Below are 23459 nucleotides of genomic sequence, written 5' to 3' on the forward strand. Positions count from 1 at the left end.
GGTAAACTGGTTGAACCCTAAAAACTTATGTGGATGTTAGTTATTTGGAAACTAGTATTTTAATCTTCCCTAGAAATAGGGCTTTCTATAGTTGTAACGAAGATCTTCGGCCGGTCAAAAAGCCTAATGAATGAAGATATTGAAATACAATTCTTCACTACTGAACCTTACTCTCACGTGTAATTGCATCGAGGTTGAATTTAGCTCAAAATTCAACTCCAGGTTGTAGGTACACATTTCCCCAGCTCCTCCTAATTTCCTGATCCTCAACACCCTCCACCACATCCTGACCCTTCATGTATCATGTATGTCTTTTCTGTTCCTCATACAGGGTTCAGATGACTGCAGGTCTGAGGCACGGGCTCCCTCCAGTATGACGGTGGCTTGGCATTCGGGACACCAGCTTTAGATGGTGGCAGAGCTCTGGAGGCTGACGAAAGGAGCCGAGGTCTGTTTAGCTCCATTCTCTTCTGCTGAGAGCTCCACTGCTCCCTCTCCACTGCTACCGTCTCCTTGCTCCAAATAGGATTCTCTCCTCTCCTGGCCCACTCTAGCAGAGTCTTACACACAGGCATTCTGAGAGTTTCCTCAAAGCTTTGGCTACTACTTTCTAAGGCTCACAAACAAACCGTGAGTAAGAAGTCTCCCTCTTCTGACTCCTCCTTCCTTTGGCCACCTAGGCCCAACAGGAAAGAAAGTTACCTACAGAAGCTTATAGTCTCTTATGGAAACCTGTTGTTGCCATCGATGCCCCCCATACCTTTCACCACTCAGATCACTCATGTCAACTCACCCCATCTTGTCACTGTTGCCAGACGACATTCGGGAAGAATCCATAACCCTGCCATAGAGTAAAAACCATGTACAAAAAATAGAGTCAGACATTTTGGAAGATAATCAGGTTCTTTTTCCCAACAGAATTGCAGCACACAAAAAGTAAAGTCACGAGGAAACACGACAGAAACAAAAGCATCCGTTTCAGGGTCCAGCACTGGAACCTCTGACACAGTTTCCGGGTTCTGTATGTGCGTGTGTGCGTGTCTGTGTGTCCCTGTGTGTATCCACTGGAAAGAGAATGAAGGGAACAAGGGAGACATAGCATTCATGATTACACCTCCTTCCTTCTTCACCATTTTGTTTCTCCTTCATGCACTCTGGAATCAATTTGGGAAACGTGAGAGGGATCTGAGTGTGTCGGGATGGGGAGGTGCATCCAAGTAAGAGCTAACACAGAGATATAGATAGAAAGAGAATACACAAGAACAATGAACACACAGTGTCAGGGCCTAGTCCCTGGTTGTTATCTGGTAGGAAAGAAACAAGTAGGAAGGTCAACGATGACCAAATGATGATTAAAAGATTTTCTGACCTGCGTGAAGACCATGCGTTTACAATGATTCTTTTTCTTTTTCTTTTTCTCTACAGTCCTCTCAGAAAACGTTATCTGGTTATATTATCCAAAATCAAGACTTTTCACCTCAAAACTGGCTTGGGTAATCTTTTCTCTATTTATCTTTTTCTTCATCTACAAAATAAGACACTTGCAAAATGCACTTTGAGTCTGTCACCTTCACAGTATCATGCTAATATTCAGCATTGCACAAATATTATTGATTTTTGGACAGCCTGCACTCTTCACCAAATTCTTTCAAATTTCATTAACTCTGTATCTGGCAACAATATACATTAGTACGTATATCTTAAAGTTCAAATACACTTAAAGGTTCTCATCAAAGTAACACACCCTGATAATTTCCAGAGAAATCATGGGTTCCTATCAAGACACCAAATGGTACGGCATGTTGCATCCTCCTCCCAAAACTTCAGAAGTCTAAGGAACTATGCATTCCCAGAAATAACAAGAGTGACAACCCTGGGAAATGACAGAGGCCTGAAGGCTGTCTCTTAATTGGTGGGTAGCCTGGGGTTAGGGGCAGTGGGTGGCAGCCTTGAGGGGCTCAGTGTGAGGGAAAATTTTAAGGACCGTTCTTGCCTCTCCCCTGAGTTGCTTGGAAGCGATCACTTTCCTTTCTCAGCAGAAACAAGTAGCAACCACCCAGATGTAGCTAGGATAAAATTAGAGTAGCATTAGGTTAGCTGATGAAAGCAGGGAAGGGCTGAACAATCCTTGATCCTTCACTCCTCCACCTCCTCCGTCTCCCAAGCCCCAGGTGACAACCTCAAATGCCTCCTCAAATGCCGCTTTCCCCAAGAGCTCAAAGGTGACAGATCCTGACCACAGGAGTTGAGTGGTCACAGTGTTTCACGGTTTCTGAGACTGTCTGCGCCTGGGGCCATCACCTGCCCTCATATTAAACTTACTTAGAAAAACACACCTTAGGTCCTAGGTCTCAACAAAGGTGACTATATAATACAGCACCCAAGAGAGGACACTTCTGAGAGTGAAAAGGACACACTATTAATAATTATTCTGAGATAACAGCCACAGACTGAGATGGTCCCAAGCAAAACGTTAGCCCTTCTCTAATACAAGATGCCAGACAGAGTAGCCAACAGCCACAAGGAATGAAAGCTCACAAGTCAAAACAATTACATACCTGAGGAGTACAACGACTGAAAAAGAAATACAACAAAGTGAGCAACATAGACCATTTGAAGTAGAACTACTGGAACATACTGGAACATAAGCATGACAAATACACTTAAAGATACAAGGGAAGATGTTAGTAGCACGAAGTGACAATGAGAAAGCATAAGGAAAACCTCATGAGGAAATAGGTGTAAAAGGACGATTGTTAAAGACTTAAGTCATGGGATAAATAGCAGTGTGGATACATGAGAACAGCAAATTATTTAGACATGGAAAATGACATTGAGAAACTCTCCCAGGAAACAGAATAAAACAATAAAGTGAGAGAATATTTAAAAGAACAGCAGTGTGATATGGTGGGTAAAAAAAGACATCTAACATCTGAAATAAATGAAATCCAAGACAACTAAGATGAAAAAAAAAGAAAACAGAGAAGAGGTAATATTCAAAAACTAATGAAGATAAATTTCACAAAGTTAAAGAAGGAAGTAAAAAATTATCTGTAAAGGATCCATGGAAATGAAGAGAAAATTCTAAAAGCTTCCAAAAAGAGCAAAGAAAATAAGAACAGACTGACACGATCTCTCTCTAGAGCAAACAGAACACATCTTGTTTGAGAGCACACAAGTGACATTTATGAAAACAGACAACATATTTGGACATAAACAAAGCATTAAAAACGTGCACGGGAGCAATATCATATAGATTTTCTCTGACCGTATCGCAACTGCAACAGCTTTTTAAAAGTCAACATAATATCAAAGAAGAAAAAAGTTGAAGGACTGACATGAGCCAATGTCAAAATTCACTATAAAGCTACAGCAATCAAGACAGTGTGGTACTGGTGAAAGAACAGACAAATGGACCAAAGGAGCAGAACAGAGAGCCTAGAAATAGATGCCCGTTAACATACTCCACCGTTCTTTGACAAAGGAGCACAGACCATACAATGGAGCAAAGACAGTCTTATCAACGAATGGTGCTGGAAGAACTGGACATCCACGTGCGAGACAGTGAACGTGCACATGGCCCTTTACACCTTTACAAAACGGAAATCAAAATGCATTATAGACCCACATGTCAAAAGCAAAACTCTAGAATTCCTAGAAGACAGTAACACGGAAGAAAACCGAGATGACCTCTTTAGAAACATGACTTTCTAGATGTGACAGCAAAATCAAGATCATGAAAGGAATAACTGATAAGCTGGATTTCATTAACATTTTAAACTGCTGCTCCACAAGACACAATGTCAAGAGGATAAAATCACAAGCCACAGACTGGGAGAAAATATTTGCAAAAGGCACAGTTGATAAAGGAATAACAAATATACAAATACGCAAAGAAATCTTAAAACTAAACAACAAGAACACACACAACCAGATTAAAAAATGGGGCAAACAACTTAACAGACATCTGGCCAAAGAAGACATAAAAATGGCAACTAAGAGTATGAGACGATGCTCCACATCATATGGCTCCAGGGAAATGCAAATTGAACAACAATGAGATACCACTACACACCTGTTAGAATAGTCAAAATATGGAACACTAACAACAGCAATTGCTGACAAGCATGTGGAGCATTGGAGACACTCATTCAGTATGGGTGGCAAGGCAAAACGGAACAGCCACTCTGGAAGGCAGTTTAGGGGTTTCTTACAAAACCAAGCATAACCCTTAACGTACGATCCAGCTTAACATACGCTCCTTAGTATTTACCCAAAGGAGTTCAAAACTTACACGCAGATGAAAACCTGCACACAAATGTTGATAGCAGCTTTACTCGTAATCGCCAAAAAGCGGAAGCAACCAAGATGTCCTGCACCAGATGAACGGATAAACAAACCATGGTACATCTAGTCAACGGCATATTATTCAGCGCTAAAAAGCATCGAGCTATCAAGCTGTGAAAAGAAACCTTACATGCATGTTACTTTGTGAAAGAAGCCAATCTGAAAAGGTTGCATACTGTATGAGGCCAACTATATGACATTCTGGACGTGGCAAAATTGGGGCGACAGGAAGAGATCGGTGGTTGCCAGGAGTTGGCGGGGAGAAGGATGAATAGGCGGAGCACAAAGGATTTTTAGGGCAGTGAAAATACTCCATCGTTATGAAACTCTAATGACAGATTCATGTCATTCTACTTTTATCCAAACCCATAGAATGTATGACACCAACAGTGAGTCGCAATGTAAACCATAAATCAGATAATATTCTATTATGGCTTTCATTTTCCAATTCTGGTAATCGTATTATGGTTACGGAAGTGAAAATTTTCTGATTTTGATCACTGTGCTGTGGTTAGGTGTCCCTGAAGGTAGAAAAATAAAACTGAAATATTCAGGAGTAAAGGGTATGTGGTCTGCATTTTCTCTCTAATGATTCAGGAATAGAGCCTAAGTGTGTAGGAAGGTGTGTGTCACGTGTGTGTCTATCAAACATCTTCTGCCTCAACTCACATTAAAATCAGGTCTAGATACAGGTATATTGAGAGAGAGAGCTCTTTCTATGTGTATATCTATATCTAAACGTATTTTCTTTCTCTCTCTCTCTTTCTATATATCTATAGATAGATAGATAGATAGATAGATTTATGTCTATATACCTACATATCCATATGATGGGAGTAACAAAGGAAATGTGACAAAATGTTAACAATTGGAAAAGTAAGTAAAGGGTATACTGGAGCTTTTGGAACCATTTGCGAGAAATTTCTGTATGTGTTGGAATATTGTTCAGTCTTAAAAAGAAATGAAATTCGGACACACGCTGCAACATGGATTGACTTTGAGGGCATTGTGCTAAATGAAATAACTAGTCACAAGAAGACAAATTTTGCATGATTCCACTGACATGACATACCTAGAGTAGTCAAACTCACAGAGACAGAAGGTAGAATGGTGGTTGCCAAGAGCTTGGGAAAGGGGCAACGGGGAGAGTAGTTTAATGTGTACAGAGTTTCAGTTTTGCAAGACGAGAAGAGTTCTGCAGGTTGGCTGCACAACAATATGAAGGTACCTAACGCTACAGAATGGCACACTTAAAAATGCTGAAGATGATCTATTTTAGGTTACATGCATTTACCACAATTTAGAAATCTGCATAAGTTTCGAATTCTTACAATGGAAAAAGTGTTTCAAAAATAGCTCTCCTGGTGCTTGTTCTGGTGAAAATGAGATTGGGGAAAAAAGGAGATAGTACAAAAAAGCTGACGTTGCAAAACCAAAAATTTTCTGTCTCAACTCATCCTACTTTCAACCTATTCTCCCAAGGAAACTTGAAAGTGCATTTAGAACAATGCCCCTTATTGAGTCTATGTCTTGATTTGCTCTGTCAACCTCCTGACTAAAGACTCAAAGGGCTATCTTCACTGTGTCTCTCCAAACTCTGTCTGGAGTCGGCTCCCTGTTTTGTGGTCAGCTCTCACTCTTCTCAGCATTCACGTGGGAGAGGGAACATCGAGCTGCACAGACTCTCCAGCCCTTAAAAGCCCATATAGCGGCAGAGACAACATACCCTCTCCTCATCCCAGACATCACCCCTAAAGATGTCCACATACCTGGGAATGCACAGTCTAGGAGTGCATCTCTAGAAAAGCCTACCTCTCTAGAAAGCTACAGTTGGTACGTCTACGGTTCACGATTGGAGTTTGTATTGTTTGCAGAGCCTCAAGCATGACCCCTCATTGCCTTGCCAGTGCTACTAGGATTGAGCCAAAACCATTCAGCAGAGCCTACAATGCCCTTCAAAATCTGGCCCTGCCAGCCCTCATCCTTGTGGAGCACCTCTCTCCCCTCAATCCTGTTCTCCAGTCCTGACCTCCTTTTATTTCCTCCCAAGAGCCATATGCCTTCCAACACTGCTCAATGACGTCAGAAAAAGAAGTGAGAGGTATAAGGACTGGACAGGAAAAATGAAAATTATCGCTGTGTTCAGATGACATGACTAAGTACACGGAAAATTTTTGTTCCATCTAATAAGCACTTAAATGGTATTTATTACGTGCCAGACATCGTCCTAAGTGTTTAACACTTATTTGGTCCTCATAACAAATCATCACGGAGCCTGGAGAGTTGTTCTATGTTAACGTAAACACCAAGAAATGCAACAACCTGTCATTTGAGATTTCCTACATGGGACAGTGATGTGACCCACTTATTTGAACAAGGATTCTGTGAATCTAAGAATATGATAAACATGACTAACATCTAAGAATATGATAAACATGACTTAGCTCAGTGGATCCGAAATTTTAGAAAAGATCTTAGAATCATTGTCCAGAATACTCCGCATTCCCATGGATAATGCCGCGTCTGCATTTCACTCATTCTCTCTCTCTCTCTCTCTGAGTATATACGTCACCTTTTGTTGGTGGTTCCATCACAGACTACTTCTGTCAGTTCATCGGGGTCATTTCTAAAGAATTAAAAGCATATATGATCAGACTCCTAGTGACTTCATAGAGTTACACTCTTGTTTGCAATTAGTTACAAGTAGTCTTCAAGTGGTAAACTGGTTGAACCCTAAAAACTTATGTGGATGTTAGTTATTTGGAAACTAGTATTTTAATCTTCCCTAGAAATAGGGCTTTCTATAGTTGTAACGAAGATCTTCGGCCGGTCAAAAAGCCTAATGAATGAAGATATTGAAATACAATTCTTCACTACTGAACCTTACTCTCACGTGTAATTGCATCGAGGTTGAATTTAGCTCAAAATTCAACTCCAGGTTGTAGGTACACATTTCCCCAGCTCCTCCTAATTTCCTGATCCTCAACACCCTCCACCACATCCTGACCCTTCATGTATCATGTATGTCTTTTCTGTTCCTCATACAGGGTTCAGATGACTGCAGGTCTGAGGCACGGGCTCCCTCCAGTATGACGGTGGCTTGGCATTCGGGACACCAGCTTTAGATGGTGGCAGAGCTCTGGAGGCTGACGAAAGGAGCCGAGGTCTGTTTAGCTCCATTCTCTTCTGCTGAGAGCTCCACTGCTCCCTCTCCACTGCTACCGTCTCCTTGCTCCAAATAGGATTCTCTCCTCTCCTGGCCCACTCTAGCAGAGTCTTACACACAGGCATTCTGAGAGTTTCCTCAAAGCTTTGGCTACTACTTTCTAAGGCTCACAAACAAACCGTGAGTAAGAAGTCTCCCTCTTCTGACTCCTCCTTCCTTTGGCCACCTAGGCCCAACAGGAAAGAAAGTTACCTACAGAAGCTTATAGTCTCTTATGGAAACCTGTTGTTGCCATCGATGCCCCCCATACCTTTCACCACTCAGATCACTCATGTCAACTCACCCCATCTTGTCACTGTTGCCAGACGACATTCGGGAAGAATCCATAACCCTGCCATAGAGTAAAAACCATGTACAAAAAATAGAGTCAGACATTTTGGAAGATAATCAGGTTCTTTTTCCCAACAGAATTGCAGCACACAAAAAGTAAAGTCACGAGGAAACACGACAGAAACAAAAGCATCCGTTTCAGGGTCCAGCACTGGAACCTCTGACACAGTTTCCGGGTTCTGTATGTGCGTGTGTGCGTGTCTGTGTGTCCCTGTGTGTATCCACTGGAAAGAGAATGAAGGGAACAAGGGAGACATAGCATTCATGATTACACCTCCTTCCTTCTTCACCATTTTGTTTCTCCTTCATGCACTCTGGAATCAATTTGGGAAACGTGAGAGGGATCTGAGTGTGTCGGGATGGGGAGGTGCATCCAAGTAAGAGCTAACACAGAGATATAGATAGAAAGAGAATACACAAGAACAATGAACACACAGTGTCAGGGCCTAGTCCCTGGTTGTTATCTGGTAGGAAAGAAACAAGTAGGAAGGTCAACGATGACCAAATGATGATTAAAAGATTTTCTGACCTGCGTGAAGACCATGCGTTTACAATGATTCTTTTTCTTTTTCTTTTTCTCTACAGTCCTCTCAGAAAACGTTATCTGGTTATATTATCCAAAATCAAGACTTTTCACCTCAAAACTGGCTTGGGTAATCTTTTCTCTATTTATCTTTTTCTTCATCTACAAAATAAGACACTTGCAAAATGCACTTTGAGTCTGTCACCTTCACAGTATCATGCTAATATTCAGCATTGCACAAATATTATTGATTTTTGGACAGCCTGCACTCTTCACCAAATTCTTTCAAATTTCATTAACTCTGTATCTGGCAACAATATACATTAGTACGTATATCTTAAAGTTCAAATACACTTAAAGGTTCTCATCAAAGTAACACACCCTGATAATTTCCAGAGAAATCATGGGTTCCTATCAAGACACCAAATGGTACGGCATGTTGCATCCTCCTCCCAAAACTTCAGAAGTCTAAGGAACTATGCATTCCCAGAAATAACAAGAGTGACAACCCTGGGAAATGACAGAGGCCTGAAGGCTGTCTCTTAATTGGTGGGTAGCCTGGGGTTAGGGGCAGTGGGTGGCAGCCTTGAGGGGCTCAGTGTGAGGGAAAATTTTAAGGACCGTTCTTGCCTCTCCCCTGAGTTGCTTGGAAGCGATCACTTTCCTTTCTCAGCAGAAACAAGTAGCAACCACCCAGATGTAGCTAGGATAAAATTAGAGTAGCATTAGGTTAGCTGATGAAAGCAGGGAAGGGCTGAACAATCCTTGATCCTTCACTCCTCCACCTCCTCCGTCTCCCAAGCCCCAGGTGACAACCTCAAATGCCTCCTCAAATGCCGCTTTCCCCAAGAGCTCAAAGGTGACAGATCCTGACCACAGGAGTTGAGTGGTCACAGTGTTTCACGGTTTCTGAGACTGTCTGCGCCTGGGGCCATCACCTGCCCTCATATTAAACTTACTTAGAAAAACACACCTTAGGTCCTAGGTCTCAACAAAGGTGACTATATAATACAGCACCCAAGAGAGGACACTTCTGAGAGTGAAAAGGACACACTATTAATAATTATTCTGAGATAACAGCCACAGACTGAGATGGTCCCAAGCAAAACGTTAGCCCTTCTCTAATACAAGATGCCAGACAGAGTAGCCAACAGCCACAAGGAATGAAAGCTCACAAGTCAAAACAATTACATACCTGAGGAGTACAACGACTGAAAAAGAAATACAACAAAGTGAGCAACATAGACCATTTGAAGTAGAACTACTGGAACATACTGGAACATAAGCATGACAAATACACTTAAAGATACAAGGGAAGATGTTAGTAGCACGAAGTGACAATGAGAAAGCATAAGGAAAACCTCATGAGGAAATAGGTGTAAAAGGACGATTGTTAAAGACTTAAGTCATGGGATAAATAGCAGTGTGGATACATGAGAACAGCAAATTATTTAGACATGGAAAATGACATTGAGAAACTCTCCCAGGAAACAGAATAAAACAATAAAGTGAGAGAATATTTAAAAGAACAGCAGTGTGATATGGTGGGTAAAAAAAGACATCTAACATCTGAAATAAATGAAATCCAAGACAACTAAGATGAAAAAAAAAGAAAACAGAGAAGAGGTAATATTCAAAAACTAATGAAGATAAATTTCACAAAGTTAAAGAAGGAAGTAAAAAATTATCTGTAAAGGATCCATGGAAATGAAGAGAAAATTCTAAAAGCTTCCAAAAAGAGCAAAGAAAATAAGAACAGACTGACACGATCTCTCTCTAGAGCAAACAGAACACATCTTGTTTGAGAGCACACAAGTGACATTTATGAAAACAGACAACATATTTGGACATAAACAAAGCATTAAAAACGTGCACGGGAGCAATATCATATAGATTTTCTCTGACCGTATCGCAACTGCAACAGCTTTTTAAAAGTCAACATAATATCAAAGAAGAAAAAAGTTGAAGGACTGACATGAGCCAATGTCAAAATTCACTATAAAGCTACAGCAATCAAGACAGTGTGGTACTGGTGAAAGAACAGACAAATGGACCAAAGGAGCAGAACAGAGAGCCTAGAAATAGATGCCCGTTAACATACTCCACCGTTCTTTGACAAAGGAGCACAGACCATACAATGGAGCAAAGACAGTCTTATCAACGAATGGTGCTGGAAGAACTGGACATCCACGTGCGAGACAGTGAACGTGCACATGGCCCTTTACACCTTTACAAAACGGAAATCAAAATGCATTATAGACCCACATGTCAAAAGCAAAACTCTAGAATTCCTAGAAGACAGTAACACGGAAGAAAACCGAGATGACCTCTTTAGAAACATGACTTTCTAGATGTGACAGCAAAATCAAGATCATGAAAGGAATAACTGATAAGCTGGATTTCATTAACATTTTAAACTGCTGCTCCACAAGACACAATGTCAAGAGGATAAAATCACAAGCCACAGACTGGGAGAAAATATTTGCAAAAGGCACAGTTGATAAAGGAATAACAAATATACAAATACGCAAAGAAATCTTAAAACTAAACAACAAGAACACACACAACCAGATTAAAAAATGGGGCAAACAACTTAACAGACATCTGGCCAAAGAAGACATAAAAATGGCAACTAAGAGTATGAGACGATGCTCCACATCATATGGCTCCAGGGAAATGCAAATTGAACAACAATGAGATACCACTACACACCTGTTAGAATAGTCAAAATATGGAACACTAACAACAGCAATTGCTGACAAGCATGTGGAGCATTGGAGACACTCATTCAGTATGGGTGGCAAGGCAAAACGGAACAGCCACTCTGGAAGGCAGTTTAGGGGTTTCTTACAAAACCAAGCATAACCCTTAACGTACGATCCAGCTTAACATACGCTCCTTAGTATTTACCCAAAGGAGTTCAAAACTTACACGCAGATGAAAACCTGCACACAAATGTTGATAGCAGCTTTACTCGTAATCGCCAAAAAGCGGAAGCAACCAAGATGTCCTGCACCAGATGAACGGATAAACAAACCGTGGTACATCTAGTCAACGGCATATTATTCAGCGCTAAAAAGCATCGAGCTATCAAGCTGTGAAAAGAAACCTTACATGCATGTTACTTTGTGAAAGAAGCCAATCTGAAAAGGTTGCATACTGTATGAGGCCAACTATATGACATTCTGGACGTGGCAAAATTGGGGCGACAGGAAGAGATCGGTGGTTGCCAGGAGTTGGCGGGGAGAAGGATGAATAGGCGGAGCACAAAGGATTTTTAGGGCAGTGAAAATACTCCATCGTTATGAAACTCTAATGACAGATTCATGTCATTCTACTTTTATCCAAACCCATAGAATGTATGACACCAACAGTGAGTCGCAATGTAAACCATAAATCAGATAATATTCTATTATGGCTTTCATTTTCCAATTCTGGTAATCGTATTATGGTTACGGAAGTGAAAATTTTCTGATTTTGATCACTGTGCTGTGGTTAGGTGTCCCTGAAGGTAGAAAAATAAAACTGAAATATTCAGGAGTAAAGGGTATGTGGTCTGCATTTTCTCTCTAATGATTCAGGAATAGAGCCTAAGTGTGTAGGAAGGTGTGTGTCACGTGTGTGTCTATCAAACATCTTCTGCCTCAACTCACATTAAAATCAGGTCTAGATACAGGTATATTGAGAGAGAGAGCTCTTTCTATGTGTATATCTATATCTAAACGTATTTTCTTTCTCTCTCTCTCTTTCTATATATCTATAGATAGATAGATAGATAGATAGATTTATGTCTATATACCTACATATCCATATGATGGGAGTAACAAAGGAAATGTGACAAAATGTTAACAATTGGAAAAGTAAGTAAAGGGTATACTGGAGCTTTTGGAACCATTTGCGAGAAATTTCTGTATGTGTTGGAATATTGTTCAGTCTTAAAAAGAAATGAAATTCGGACACACGCTGCAACATGGATTGACTTTGAGGGCATTGTGCTAAATGAAATAACTAGTCACAAGAAGACAAATTTTGCATGATTCCACTGACATGACATACCTAGAGTAGTCAAACTCACAGAGACAGAAGGTAGAATGGTGGTTGCCAAGAGCTTGGGAAAGGGGCAACGGGGAGAGTAGTTTAATGTGTACAGAGTTTCAGTTTTGCAAGACGAGAAGAGTTCTGCAGGTTGGCTGCACAACCATATGAAGGTACCTAACGCTACAGAATGGCACACTTAAAAATGCTGAAGATGATCTATTTTAGGTTACATGCATTTACCACAATTTAGAAATCTGCATAAGTTTCGAATTCTTACAATGGAAAAAGTGTTTCAAAAATAGCTCTCCTGGTGCTTGTTCTGGTGAAAATGAGATTGGGGAAAAAAGGAGATAGTACAAAAAAGCTGACGTTGCAAAACCAAAAATTTTCTGTCTCAACTCATCCTACTTTCAACCTATTCTCCCAAGGAAACTTGAAAGTGCATTTAGAACAATGCCCCTTATTGAGTCTATGTCTTGATTTGCTCTGTCAACCTCCTGACTAAAGACTCAAAGGGCTATCTTCACTGTGTCTCTCCAAACTCTGTCTGGAGTCGGCTCCCTGTTTTGTGGTCAGCTCTCACTCTTCTCAGCATTCACGTGGGAGAGGGAACATCGAGCTGCACAGACTCTCCAGCCCTTAAAAGCCCATATAGCGGCAGAGACAACATACCCTCTCCTCATCCCAGACATCACCCCTAAAGATGTCCACATACCTGGGAATGCACAGTCTAGGAGTGCATCTCTAGAAAAGCCTACCTCTCTAGAAAGCTACAGTTGGTACGTCTACGGTTCACGATTGGAGTTTGTATTGTTTGCAGAGCCTCAAGCATGACCCCTCATTGCCTTGCCAGTGCTACTAGGATTGAGCCAAAACCATTCAGCAGAGCCTACAATGCCCTTCAAAATCTGGCCCTGCCAGCCCTCATCCTTGTGGAGCACCTCTCTCCCCTCAATCCTGTTCTCCAGTCCTGACCTCCTTTTATTTCCTCCCAAGAGCCATATGCCTTCCAACACTGCTCAATGACGTCAGAAAAAGAAGTGAGAGGTATAAGGACTGGACAGGAAAAATGAAAATTATCGCTGTGTTCAGATGACATGACTAAGTACACGGAAAATTTTTGTTCCATCTAATAAGCACTTAAATGGTATTTATTACGTGCCAGACATCGTCCTAAGTGTTTAACACTTATTTGGTCCTCATAACAAATCATCACGGAGCCTGGAGAGTTGTTCTATGTTAACGTAAACACCAAGAAATGCAACAACCTGTCATTTGAGATTTCCTACATGGGACAGTGATGTGACCCACTTATTTGAACAAGGATTCTGTGAATCTAAGAATATGATAAACATGACTAACATCTAAGAATATGATAAACATGACTTAGCTCAGTGGATCCGAAATTTTAGAAAAGATCTTAGAATCATTGTCCAGAATACTCCGCATTCCCATGGACAATGCCGCGTCTGCATTTCACTCATTCTCTCTCTCTCTCTCTCTCTCTGAGTATATACGTCACCTTTTGTTGGTGGTTCCATCACAGACTACTTCTGTCAGTTCATCGGGGTCATTTCTAAAGAATTAAAAGCATATATGATCAGACTCCTAGTGACTTCATAGAGTTACACTCTTGTTTGCAATTAGTTACAAGTAGTCTTCAAGTGGTAAACTGGTTGAACCCTAAAAACTTATGTGGATGTTAGTTATTTGGAAACTAGTATTTTAATCTTCCCTAGAAATAGGGCTTTCTATAGTTGTAACGAAGATCTTCGGCCGGTCAAAAAGCCTAATGAATGAAGATATTGAAATACAATTCTTCACTACTGAACCTTACTCTCACGTGTAATTGCATCGAGGTTGAATTTAGCTCAAAATTCAACTCCAGGTTGTAGGTACACATTTCCCCAGCTCCTCCTAATTTCCTGATCCTCAACACCCTCCACCACATCCTGACCCTTCATGTATCATGTATGTCTTTTCTGTTCCTCATACAGGGTTCAGATGACTGCAGGTCTGAGGCACGGGCTCCCTCCAGTATGACGGTGGCTTGGCATTCGGGACACCAGCTTTAGATGGTGGCAGAGCTCTGGAGGCTGACGAAAGGAGCCGAGGTCTGTTTAGCTCCATTCTCTTCTGCTGAGAGCTCCACTGCTCCCTCTCCACTGCTACCGTCTCCTTGCTCCAAATAGGATTCTCTCCTCTCCTGGCCCACTCTAGCAGAGTCTTACACACAGGCATTCTGAGAGTTTCCTCAAAGCTTTGGCTACTACTTTCTAAGGCTCACAAACAAACCGTGAGTAAGAAGTCTCCCTCTTCTGACTCCTCCTTCCTTTGGCCACCTAGGCCCAACAGGAAAGAAAGTTACCTACAGAAGCTTATAGTCTCTTATGGAAACCTGTTGTTGCCATCGATGCCCCCCATACCTTTCACCACTCAGATCACTCATGTCAACTCACCCCATCTTGTCACTGTTGCCAGACGACATTCGGGAAGAATCCATAACCCTGCCATAGAGTAAAAACCATGTACAAAAAATAGAGTCAGACATTTTGGAAGATAATCAGGTTCTTTTTCCCAACAGAATTGCAGCACACAAAAAGTAAAGTCACGAGGAAACACGACAGAAACAAAAGCATCCGTTTCAGGGTCCAGCACTGGAACCTCTGACACAGTTTCCGGGTTCTGTATGTGCGTGTGTGCGTGTCTGTGTGTCCCTGTGTGTATCCACTGGAAAGAGAATGAAGGGAACAAGGGAGACATAGCATTCATGATTACACCTCCTTCCTTCTTCACCATTTTGTTTCTCCTTCATGCACTCTGGAATCAATTTGGGAAACGTGAGAGGGATCTGAGTGTGTCGGGATGGGGAGGTGCATCCAAGTAAGAGCTAACACAGAGATATAGATAGAAAGAGAATACACAAGAACAATGAACACACAGTGTCAGGGCCTAGTCCCTGGTTGTTATCTGGTAGGAAAGAAACAAGTAGGAAGGTCAACGATGACCAAATGATGATTAAAAGATTTTCTGACCTGCGTGAAGACCATGCGTTTACAATGATTCTTTTTCTTTTTCTTTTTCTCTACAGTCCTCTCAGAAAACGTTATCTGGTTATATTATCCAAAATCAAGACTTTTCACCTCAAAACTGGCTTGGGTAATCTTTTCTCTATTTATCTTTTTCTTCATCTACAAAATAAGACACTTGCAAAATGCACTTTGAGTCTGTCACCTTCACAGTATCATGCTAATATTCAGCATTGCACAAATATTATTGATTTTTGGACAGCCTGCACTCTTCACCAAATTCTTTCAAATTTCATTAACTCTGTATCTGGCAACAATATACATTAGTACGTATATCTTAAAGTTCAAATACACTTAAAGGTTCTCATCAAAGTAACACACCCTGATAATTTCCAGAGAAATCATGGGTTCCTATCAAGACACCAAATGGTACGGCATGTTGCATCCTCCTCCCAAAACTTCAGAAGTCTAAGGAACTATGCATTCCCAGAAATAACAAGAGTGACAACCCTGGGAAATGACAGAGGCCTGAAGGCTGTCTCTTAATTGGTGGGTAGCCTGGGGTTAGGGGCAGTGGGTGGCAGCCTTGAGGGGCTCAGTGTGAGGGAAAATTTTAAGGACCGTTCTTGCCTCTCCCCTGAGTTGCTTGGAAGCGATCACTTTCCTTTCTCAGCAGAAACAAGTAGCAACCACCCAGATGTAGCTAGGATAAAATTAGAGTAGCATTAGGTTAGCTGATGAAAGCAGGGAAGGGCTGAACAATCCTTGATCCTTCACTCCTCCACCTCCTCCGTCTCCCAAGCCCCAGGTGACAACCTCAAATGCCTCCTCAAATGCCGCTTTCCCCAAGAGCTCAAAGGTGACAGATCCTGACCACAGGAGTTGAGTGGTCACAGTGTTTCACGGTTTCTGAGACTGTCTGCGCCTGGGGCCATCACCTGCCCTCATATTAAACTTACTTAGAAAAACACACCTTAGGTCCTAGGTCTCAACAAAGGTGACTATATAATACAGCACCCAAGAGAGGACACTTCTGAGAGTGAAAAGGACACACTATTAATAATTATTCTGAGATAACAGCCACAGACTGAGATGGTCCCAAGCAAAACGTTAGCCCTTCTCTAATACAAGATGCCAGACAGAGTAGCCAACAGCCACAAGGAATGAAAGCTCACAAGTCAAAACAATTACATACCTGAGGAGTACAACGACTGAAAAAGAAATACAACAAAGTGAGCAACATAGACCATTTGAAGTAGAACTACTGGAACATACTGGAACATAAGCATGACAAATACACTTAAAGATACAAGGGAAGATGTTAGTAGCACGAAGTGACAATGAGAAAGCATAAGGAAAACCTCATGAGGAAATAGGTGTAAAAGGACGATTGTTAAAGACTTAAGTCATGGGATAAATAGCAGTGTGGATACATGAGAACAGCAAATTATTTAGACATGGAAAATGACATTGAGAAACTCTCCCAGGAAACAGAATAAAACAATAAAGTGAGAGAATATTTAAAAGAACAGCAGTGTGATATGGTGGGTAAAAAAAGACATCTAACATCTGAAATAAATGAAATCCAAGACAACTAAGATGAAAAAAAAAGAAAACAGAGAAGAGGTAATATTCAAAAACTAATGAAGATAAATTTCACAAAGTTAAAGAAGGAAGTAAAAAATTATCTGTAAAGGATCCATGGAAATGAAGAGAAAATTCTAAAAGCTTCCAAAAAGAGCAAAGAAAATAAGAACAGACTGACACGATCTCTCTCTAGAGCAAACAGAACACATCTTGTTTGAGAGCACACAAGTGACATTTATGAAAACAGACAACATATTTGGACATAAACAAAGCATTAAAAACGTGCACGGGAGCAATATCATATAGATTTTCTCTGACCGTATCGCAACTGCAACAGCTTTTTAAAAGTCAACATAATATCAAAGAAGAAAAAAGTTGAAGGACTGACATGAGCCAATGTCAAAATTCACTATAAAGCTACAGCAATCAAGACAGTGTGGTACTGGTGAAAGAACAGACAAATGGACCAAAGGAGCAGAACAGAGAGCCTAGAAATAGATGCCCGTTAACATACTCCACCGTTCTTTGACAAAGGAGCACAGACCATACAATGGAGCAAAGACAGTCTTATCAACGAATGGTGCTGGAAGAACTGGACATCCACGTGCGAGACAGTGAACGTGCACATGGCCCTTTACACCTTTACAAAACGGAAATCAAAATGCATTATAGACCCACATGTCAAAAGCAAAACTCTAGAATTCCTAGAAGACAGTAACACGGAAGAAAACCGAGATGACCTCTTTAGAAACATGACTTTCTAGATGTGACAGCAAAATCAAGATCATGAAAGGAATAACTGATAAGCTGGATTTCATTAACATTTTAAACTGCTGCTCCACAAGACACAATGTCAAGAGGATAAAATCACAAGCCACAGACTGGGAGAAAATATTTGCAAAAGGCACAGTTGATAAAGGAATAACAAATATACAAATACGCAAAGAAATCTTAAAACTAAACAACAAGAACACACACAACCAGATTAAAAAATGGGGCAAACAACTTAACAGACATCTGGCCAAAGAAGACATAAAAATGGCAACTAAGAGTATGAGACGATGCTCCACATCATATGGCTCCAGGGAAATGCAAATTGAACAACAATGAGATACCACTACACACCTGTTAGAATAGTCAAAATATGGAACACTAACAACAGCAATTGCTGACAAGCATGTGGAGCATTGGAGACACTCATTCAGTATGGGTGGCAAGGCAAAACGGAACAGCCACTCTGGAAGGCAGTTTAGGGGTTTCTTACAAAACCAAGCATAACCCTTAACGTACGATCCAGCTTAACATACGCTCCTTAGTATTTACCCAAAGGAGTTCAAAACTTACACGCAGATGAAAACCTGCACACAAATGTTGATAGCAGCTTTACTCGTAATCGCCAAAAAGCGGAAGCAACCAAGATGTCCTGCACCAGATGAACGGATAAACAAACCGTGGTACATCTAGTCAACGGCATATTATTCAGCGCTAAAAAGCATCGAGCTATCAAGCTGTGAAAAGAAACCTTACATGCATGTTACTTTGTGAAAGAAGCCAATCTGAAAAGGTTGCATACTGTATGAGGCCAACTATATGACATTCTGGACGTGGCAAAATTGGGGCGACAGGAAGAGATCGGTGGTTGCCAGGAGTTGGCGGGGAGAAGGATGAATAGGCGGAGCACAAAGGATTTTTAGGGCAGTGAAAATACTCCATCGTTATGAAACTCTAATGACAGATTCATGTCATTCTACTTTTATCCAAACCCATAGAATGTATGACACCAAGAGTGAGTCGCAATGTAAACCATAAATCAGATAATATTCTATTATGGCTTTCATTTTCCAATTCTGGTAATCGTATTATGGTTACGGAAGTGAAAATTTTCTGATTTTGATCACTGTGCTGTGGTTAGGTGTCCCTGAAGGTAGAAAAATAAAACTGAAATATTCAGGAGTAAAGGGTATGTGGTCTGCATTTTCTCTCTAATGATTCAGGAATAGAGCCTAAGTGTGTAGGAAGGTGTGTGTCACGTGTGTGTCTATCAAACATCTTCTGCCTCAACTCACATTAAAATCAGGTCTAGATACAGGTATATTGAGAGAGAGAGCTCTTTCTATGTGTATATCTATATCTAAACGTATTTTCTTTCTCTCTCTCTCTTTCTATATATCTATAGATAGATAGATAGATAGATAGATTTATGTCTATATACCTACATATCCATATGATGGGAGTAACAAAGGAAATGTGACAAAATGTTAACAATTGGAAAAGTAAGTAAAGGGTATACTGGAGCTTTTGGAACCATTTGCGAGAAATTTCTGTATGTGTTGGAATATTGTTCAGTCTTAAAAAGAAATGAAATTCGGACACACGCTGCAACATGGATTGACTTTGAGGGCATTGTGCTAAATGAAATAACTAGTCACAAGAAGACAAATTTTGCATGATTCCACTGACATGACATACCTAGAGTAGTCAAACTCACAGAGACAGAAGGTAGAATGGTGGTTGCCAAGAGCTTGGGAAAGGGGCAACGGGGAGAGTAGTTTAATGTGTACAGAGTTTCAGTTTTGCAAGACGAGAAGAGTTCTGCAGGTTGGCTGCACAACCATATGAAGGTACCTAACGCTACAGAATGGCACACTTAAAAATGCTGAAGATGATCTATTTTAGGTTACATGCATTTACCACAATTTAGAAATCTGCATAAGTTTCGAATTCTTACAATGGAAAAAGTGTTTCAAAAATAGCTCTCCTGGTGCTTGTTCTGGTGAAAATGAGATTGGGGAAAAAAGGAGATAGTACAAAAAAGCTGACGTTGCAAAACCAAAAATTTTCTGTCTCAACTCATCCTACTTTCAACCTATTCTCCCAAGGAAACTTGAAAGTGCATTTAGAACAATGCCCCTTATTGAGTCTATGTCTTGATTTGCTCTGTCAACCTCCTGACTAAAGACTCAAAGGGCTATCTTCACTGTGTCTCTCCAAACTCTGTCTGGAGTCGGCTCCCTGTTTTGTGGTCAGCTCTCACTCTTCTCAGCATTCACGTGGGAGAGGGAACATCGAGCTGCACAGACTCTCCAGCCCTTAAAAGCCCATATAGCGGCAGAGACAACATACCCTCTCCTCATCCCAGACATCACCCCTAAAGATGTCCACATACCTGGGAATGCACAGTCTAGGAGTGCATCTCTAGAAAAGCCTACCTCTCTAGAAAGCTACAGTTGGTACGTCTACGGTTCACGATTGGAGTTTGTATTGTTTGCAGAGCCTCAAGCATGACCCCTCATTGCCTTGCCAGTGCTACTAGGATTGAGCCAAAACCATTCAGCAGAGCCTACAATGCCCTTCAAAATCTGGCCCTGCCAGCCCTCATCCTTGTGGAGCACCTCTCTCCCCTCAATCCTGTTCTCCAGTCCTGACCTCCTTTTATTTCCTCCCAAGAGCCATATGCCTTCCAACACTGCTCAATGACGTCAGAAAAAGAAGTGAGAGGTATAAGGACTGGACAGGAAAAATGAAAATTATCGCTGTGTTCAGATGACATGACTAAGTACACGGAAAATTTTTGTTCCATCTAATAAGCACTTAAATGGTATTTATTACGTGCCAGACATCGTCCTAAGTGTTTAACACTTATTTGGTCCTCATAACAAATCATCACGGAGCCTGGAGAGTTGTTCTATGTTAACGTAAACACCAAGAAATGCAACAACCTGTCATTTGAGATTTCCTACATGGGACAGTGATGTGACCCACTTATTTGAACAAGGATTCTGTGAATCTAAGAATATGATAAACATGACTAACATCTAAGAATATGATAAACATGACTTAGCTCAGTGGATCCGAAATTTTAGAAAAGATCTTAGAATCATTGTCCAGAATACTCCGCATTCCCATGGATAATGCCGCGTCTGCATTTCACTCATTCTCTCTCTCTCTCTCTCTGAGTATATACGTCACCTTTTGTTGGTGGTTCCATCACAGACTACTTCTGTCAGTTCATCGGGGTCATTTCTAAAGAATTAAAAGCATATATGATCAGACTCCTAGTGACTTCATAGAGTTACACTCTTGTTTGCAATTAGTTACAAGTAGTCTTCAAGTGGTAAACTGGTTGAACCCTAAAAACTTATGTGGATGTTAGTTATTTGGAAACTAGTATTTTAATCTTCCCTAGAAATAGGGCTTTCTATAGTTGTAACGAAGATCTTCGGCCGGTCAAAAAGCCTAATGAATGAAGATATTGAAATACAATTCTTCACTACTGAACCTTACTCTCACGTGTAATTGCATCGAGGTTGAATTTAGCTCAAAATTCAACTCCAGGTTGTAGGTACACATTTCCCCAGCTCCTCCTAATTTCCTGATCCTCAACACCCTCCACCACATCCTGACCCTTCATGTATCATGTATGTCTTTTCTGTTCCTCATACAGGGTTCAGATGACTGCAGGTCTGAGGCACGGGCTCCCTCCAGTATGACGGTGGCTTGGCATTCGGGACACCAGCTTTAGATGGTGGCAGAGCTCTGGAGGCTGACGAAAGGAGCCGAGGTCTGTTTAGCTCCATTCTCTTCTGCTGAGAGCTCCACTGCTCCCTCTCCACTGCTACCGTCTCCTTGCTCCAAATAGGATTCTCTCCTCTCCTGGCCCACTCTAGCAGAGTCTTACACACAGGCATTCTGAGAGTTTCCTCAAAGCTTTGGCTACTACTTTCTAAGGCTCACAAACAAACCGTGAGTAAGAAGTCTCCCTCTTCTGACTCCTCCTTCCTTTGGCCACCTAGGCCCAACAGGAAAGAAAGTTACCTACAGAAGCTTATAGTCTCTTATGGAAACCTGTTGTTGCCATCGATGCCCCCCATACCTTTCACCACTCAGATCACTCATGTCAACTCACCCCATCTTGTCACTGTTGCCAGACGACATTCGGGAAGAATCCATAACCCTGCCATAGAGTAAAAACCATGTACAAAAAATAGAGTCAGACATTTTGGAAGATAATCAGGTTCTTTTTCCCAACAGAATTGCAGCACACAAAAAGTAAAGTCACGAGGAAACACGACAGAAACAAAAGCATCCGTTTCAGGGTCCAGCACTGGAACCTCTGACACAGTTTCCGGGTTCTGTATGTGCGTGTGTGCGTGTCTGTGTGTCCCTGTGTGTATCCACTGGAAAGAGAATGAAGGGAACAAGGGAGACATAGCATTCATGATTACACCTCCTTCCTTCTTCACCATTTTGTTTCTCCTTCATGCACTCTGGAATCAATTTGGGAAACGTGAGAGGGATCTGAGTGTGTCGGGATGGGGAGGTGCATCCAAGTAAGAGCTAACACAGAGATATAGATAGAAAGAGAATACACAAGAACAATGAACACACAGTGTCAGGGCCTAGTCCCTGGTTGTTATCTGGTAGGAAAGAAACAAGTAGGAAGGTCAACGATGACCAAATGATGATTAAAAGATTTTCTGACCTGCGTGAAGACCATGCGTTTACAATGATTCTTTTTCTTTTTCTTTTTCTCTACAGTCCTCTCAGAAAACGTTATCTGGTTATATTATCCAAAATCAAGACTTTTCACCTCAAAACTGGCTTGGGTAATCTTTTCTCTATTTATCTTTTTCTTCATCTACAAAATAAGACACTTGCAAAATGCACTTTGAGTCTGTCACCTTCACAGTATCATGCTAATATTCAGCATTGCACAAATATTATTGATTTTTGGACAGCCTGCACTCTTCACCAAATTCTTTCAAATTTCATTAACTCTGTATCTGGCAACAATATACATTAGTACGTATATCTTAAAGTTCAAATACACTTAAAGGTTCTCATCAAAGTAACACACCCTGATAATTTCCAGAGAAATCATGGGTTCCTATCAAGACGCCAAATGGTACGGCATGTTGCATCCTCCTCCCAAAACTTCAGAAGTCTAAGGAACTATGCATTCCCAGAAATAACAAGAGTGACAACCCTGGGAAATGACAGAGGCCTGAAGGCTGTCTCTTAATTGGTGGGTAGCCTGGGGTTAGGGGCAGTGGGTGGCAGCCTTGAGGGGCTCAGTGTGAGGGAAAATTTTAAGGACCGTTCTTGCCTCTCCCCTGAGTTGCTTGGAAGCGATCACTTTCCTTTCTCAGCAGAAACAAGTAGCAACCACCCAGATGTAGCTAGGATAAAATTAGAGTAGCATTAGGTTAGCTGATGAAAGCAGGGAAGGGCTGAACAATCCTTGATCCTTCACTCCTCCACCTCCTCCGTCTCCCAAGCCCCAGGTGACAACCTCAAATGCCTCCTCAAATGCCGCTTTCCCCAAGAGCTCAAAGGTGACAGATCCTGACCACAGGAGTTGAGTAGTCACAGTGTTTCA

The 23459-nt window shown here is 41.2% G+C and overlaps 2 protein-coding genes across 2 annotated transcripts in view; one reads left to right on the forward strand and one right to left on the reverse strand.

The window, feature by feature from the left end:
* Nucleotides 1-1484, forward strand: part of LOC138918380 (mitochondrial ornithine transporter 1-like) — a 132316-nt gene extending 130832 nt beyond the window's left edge. Inside the window, exons 4-5 of the transcript XR_011427712.1 lie at nt 332-1021; nt 1426-1484. The gene's annotated coding sequence lies outside the window, so the exon portion shown is untranslated. The remainder of the gene's footprint in view (nt 1-331; nt 1022-1425) is intronic.
* The window catches only part of LOC138918367 (uncharacterized), a 201741-nt gene that overhangs the window by 120808 nt on the left and 57474 nt on the right, over nt 1-23459 (reverse strand). The window contains exons 20-26 of the mRNA XM_070239620.1: nt 21987-22034; nt 21050-21103; nt 14924-14971; nt 13987-14040; nt 7857-7904; nt 6920-6973; nt 794-841 (exon numbers count right to left, since the gene is read on the reverse strand). Of these exons, the coding sequence (XP_070095721.1) occupies nt 794-841; nt 6920-6973; nt 7857-7904; nt 13987-14040; nt 14924-14971; nt 21050-21103; nt 21987-22034 (354 nt within the window). The remainder of the gene's footprint in view (nt 1-793; nt 842-6919; nt 6974-7856; nt 7905-13986; nt 14041-14923; nt 14972-21049; nt 21104-21986; nt 22035-23459) is intronic.

This window comes from Equus caballus, chromosome 17, assembly GCF_041296265.1.
Source record: "Equus caballus isolate H_3958 breed thoroughbred chromosome 17, TB-T2T, whole genome shotgun sequence".
Taxonomy (NCBI): Eukaryota; Metazoa; Chordata; class Mammalia; order Perissodactyla; family Equidae; genus Equus; species Equus caballus.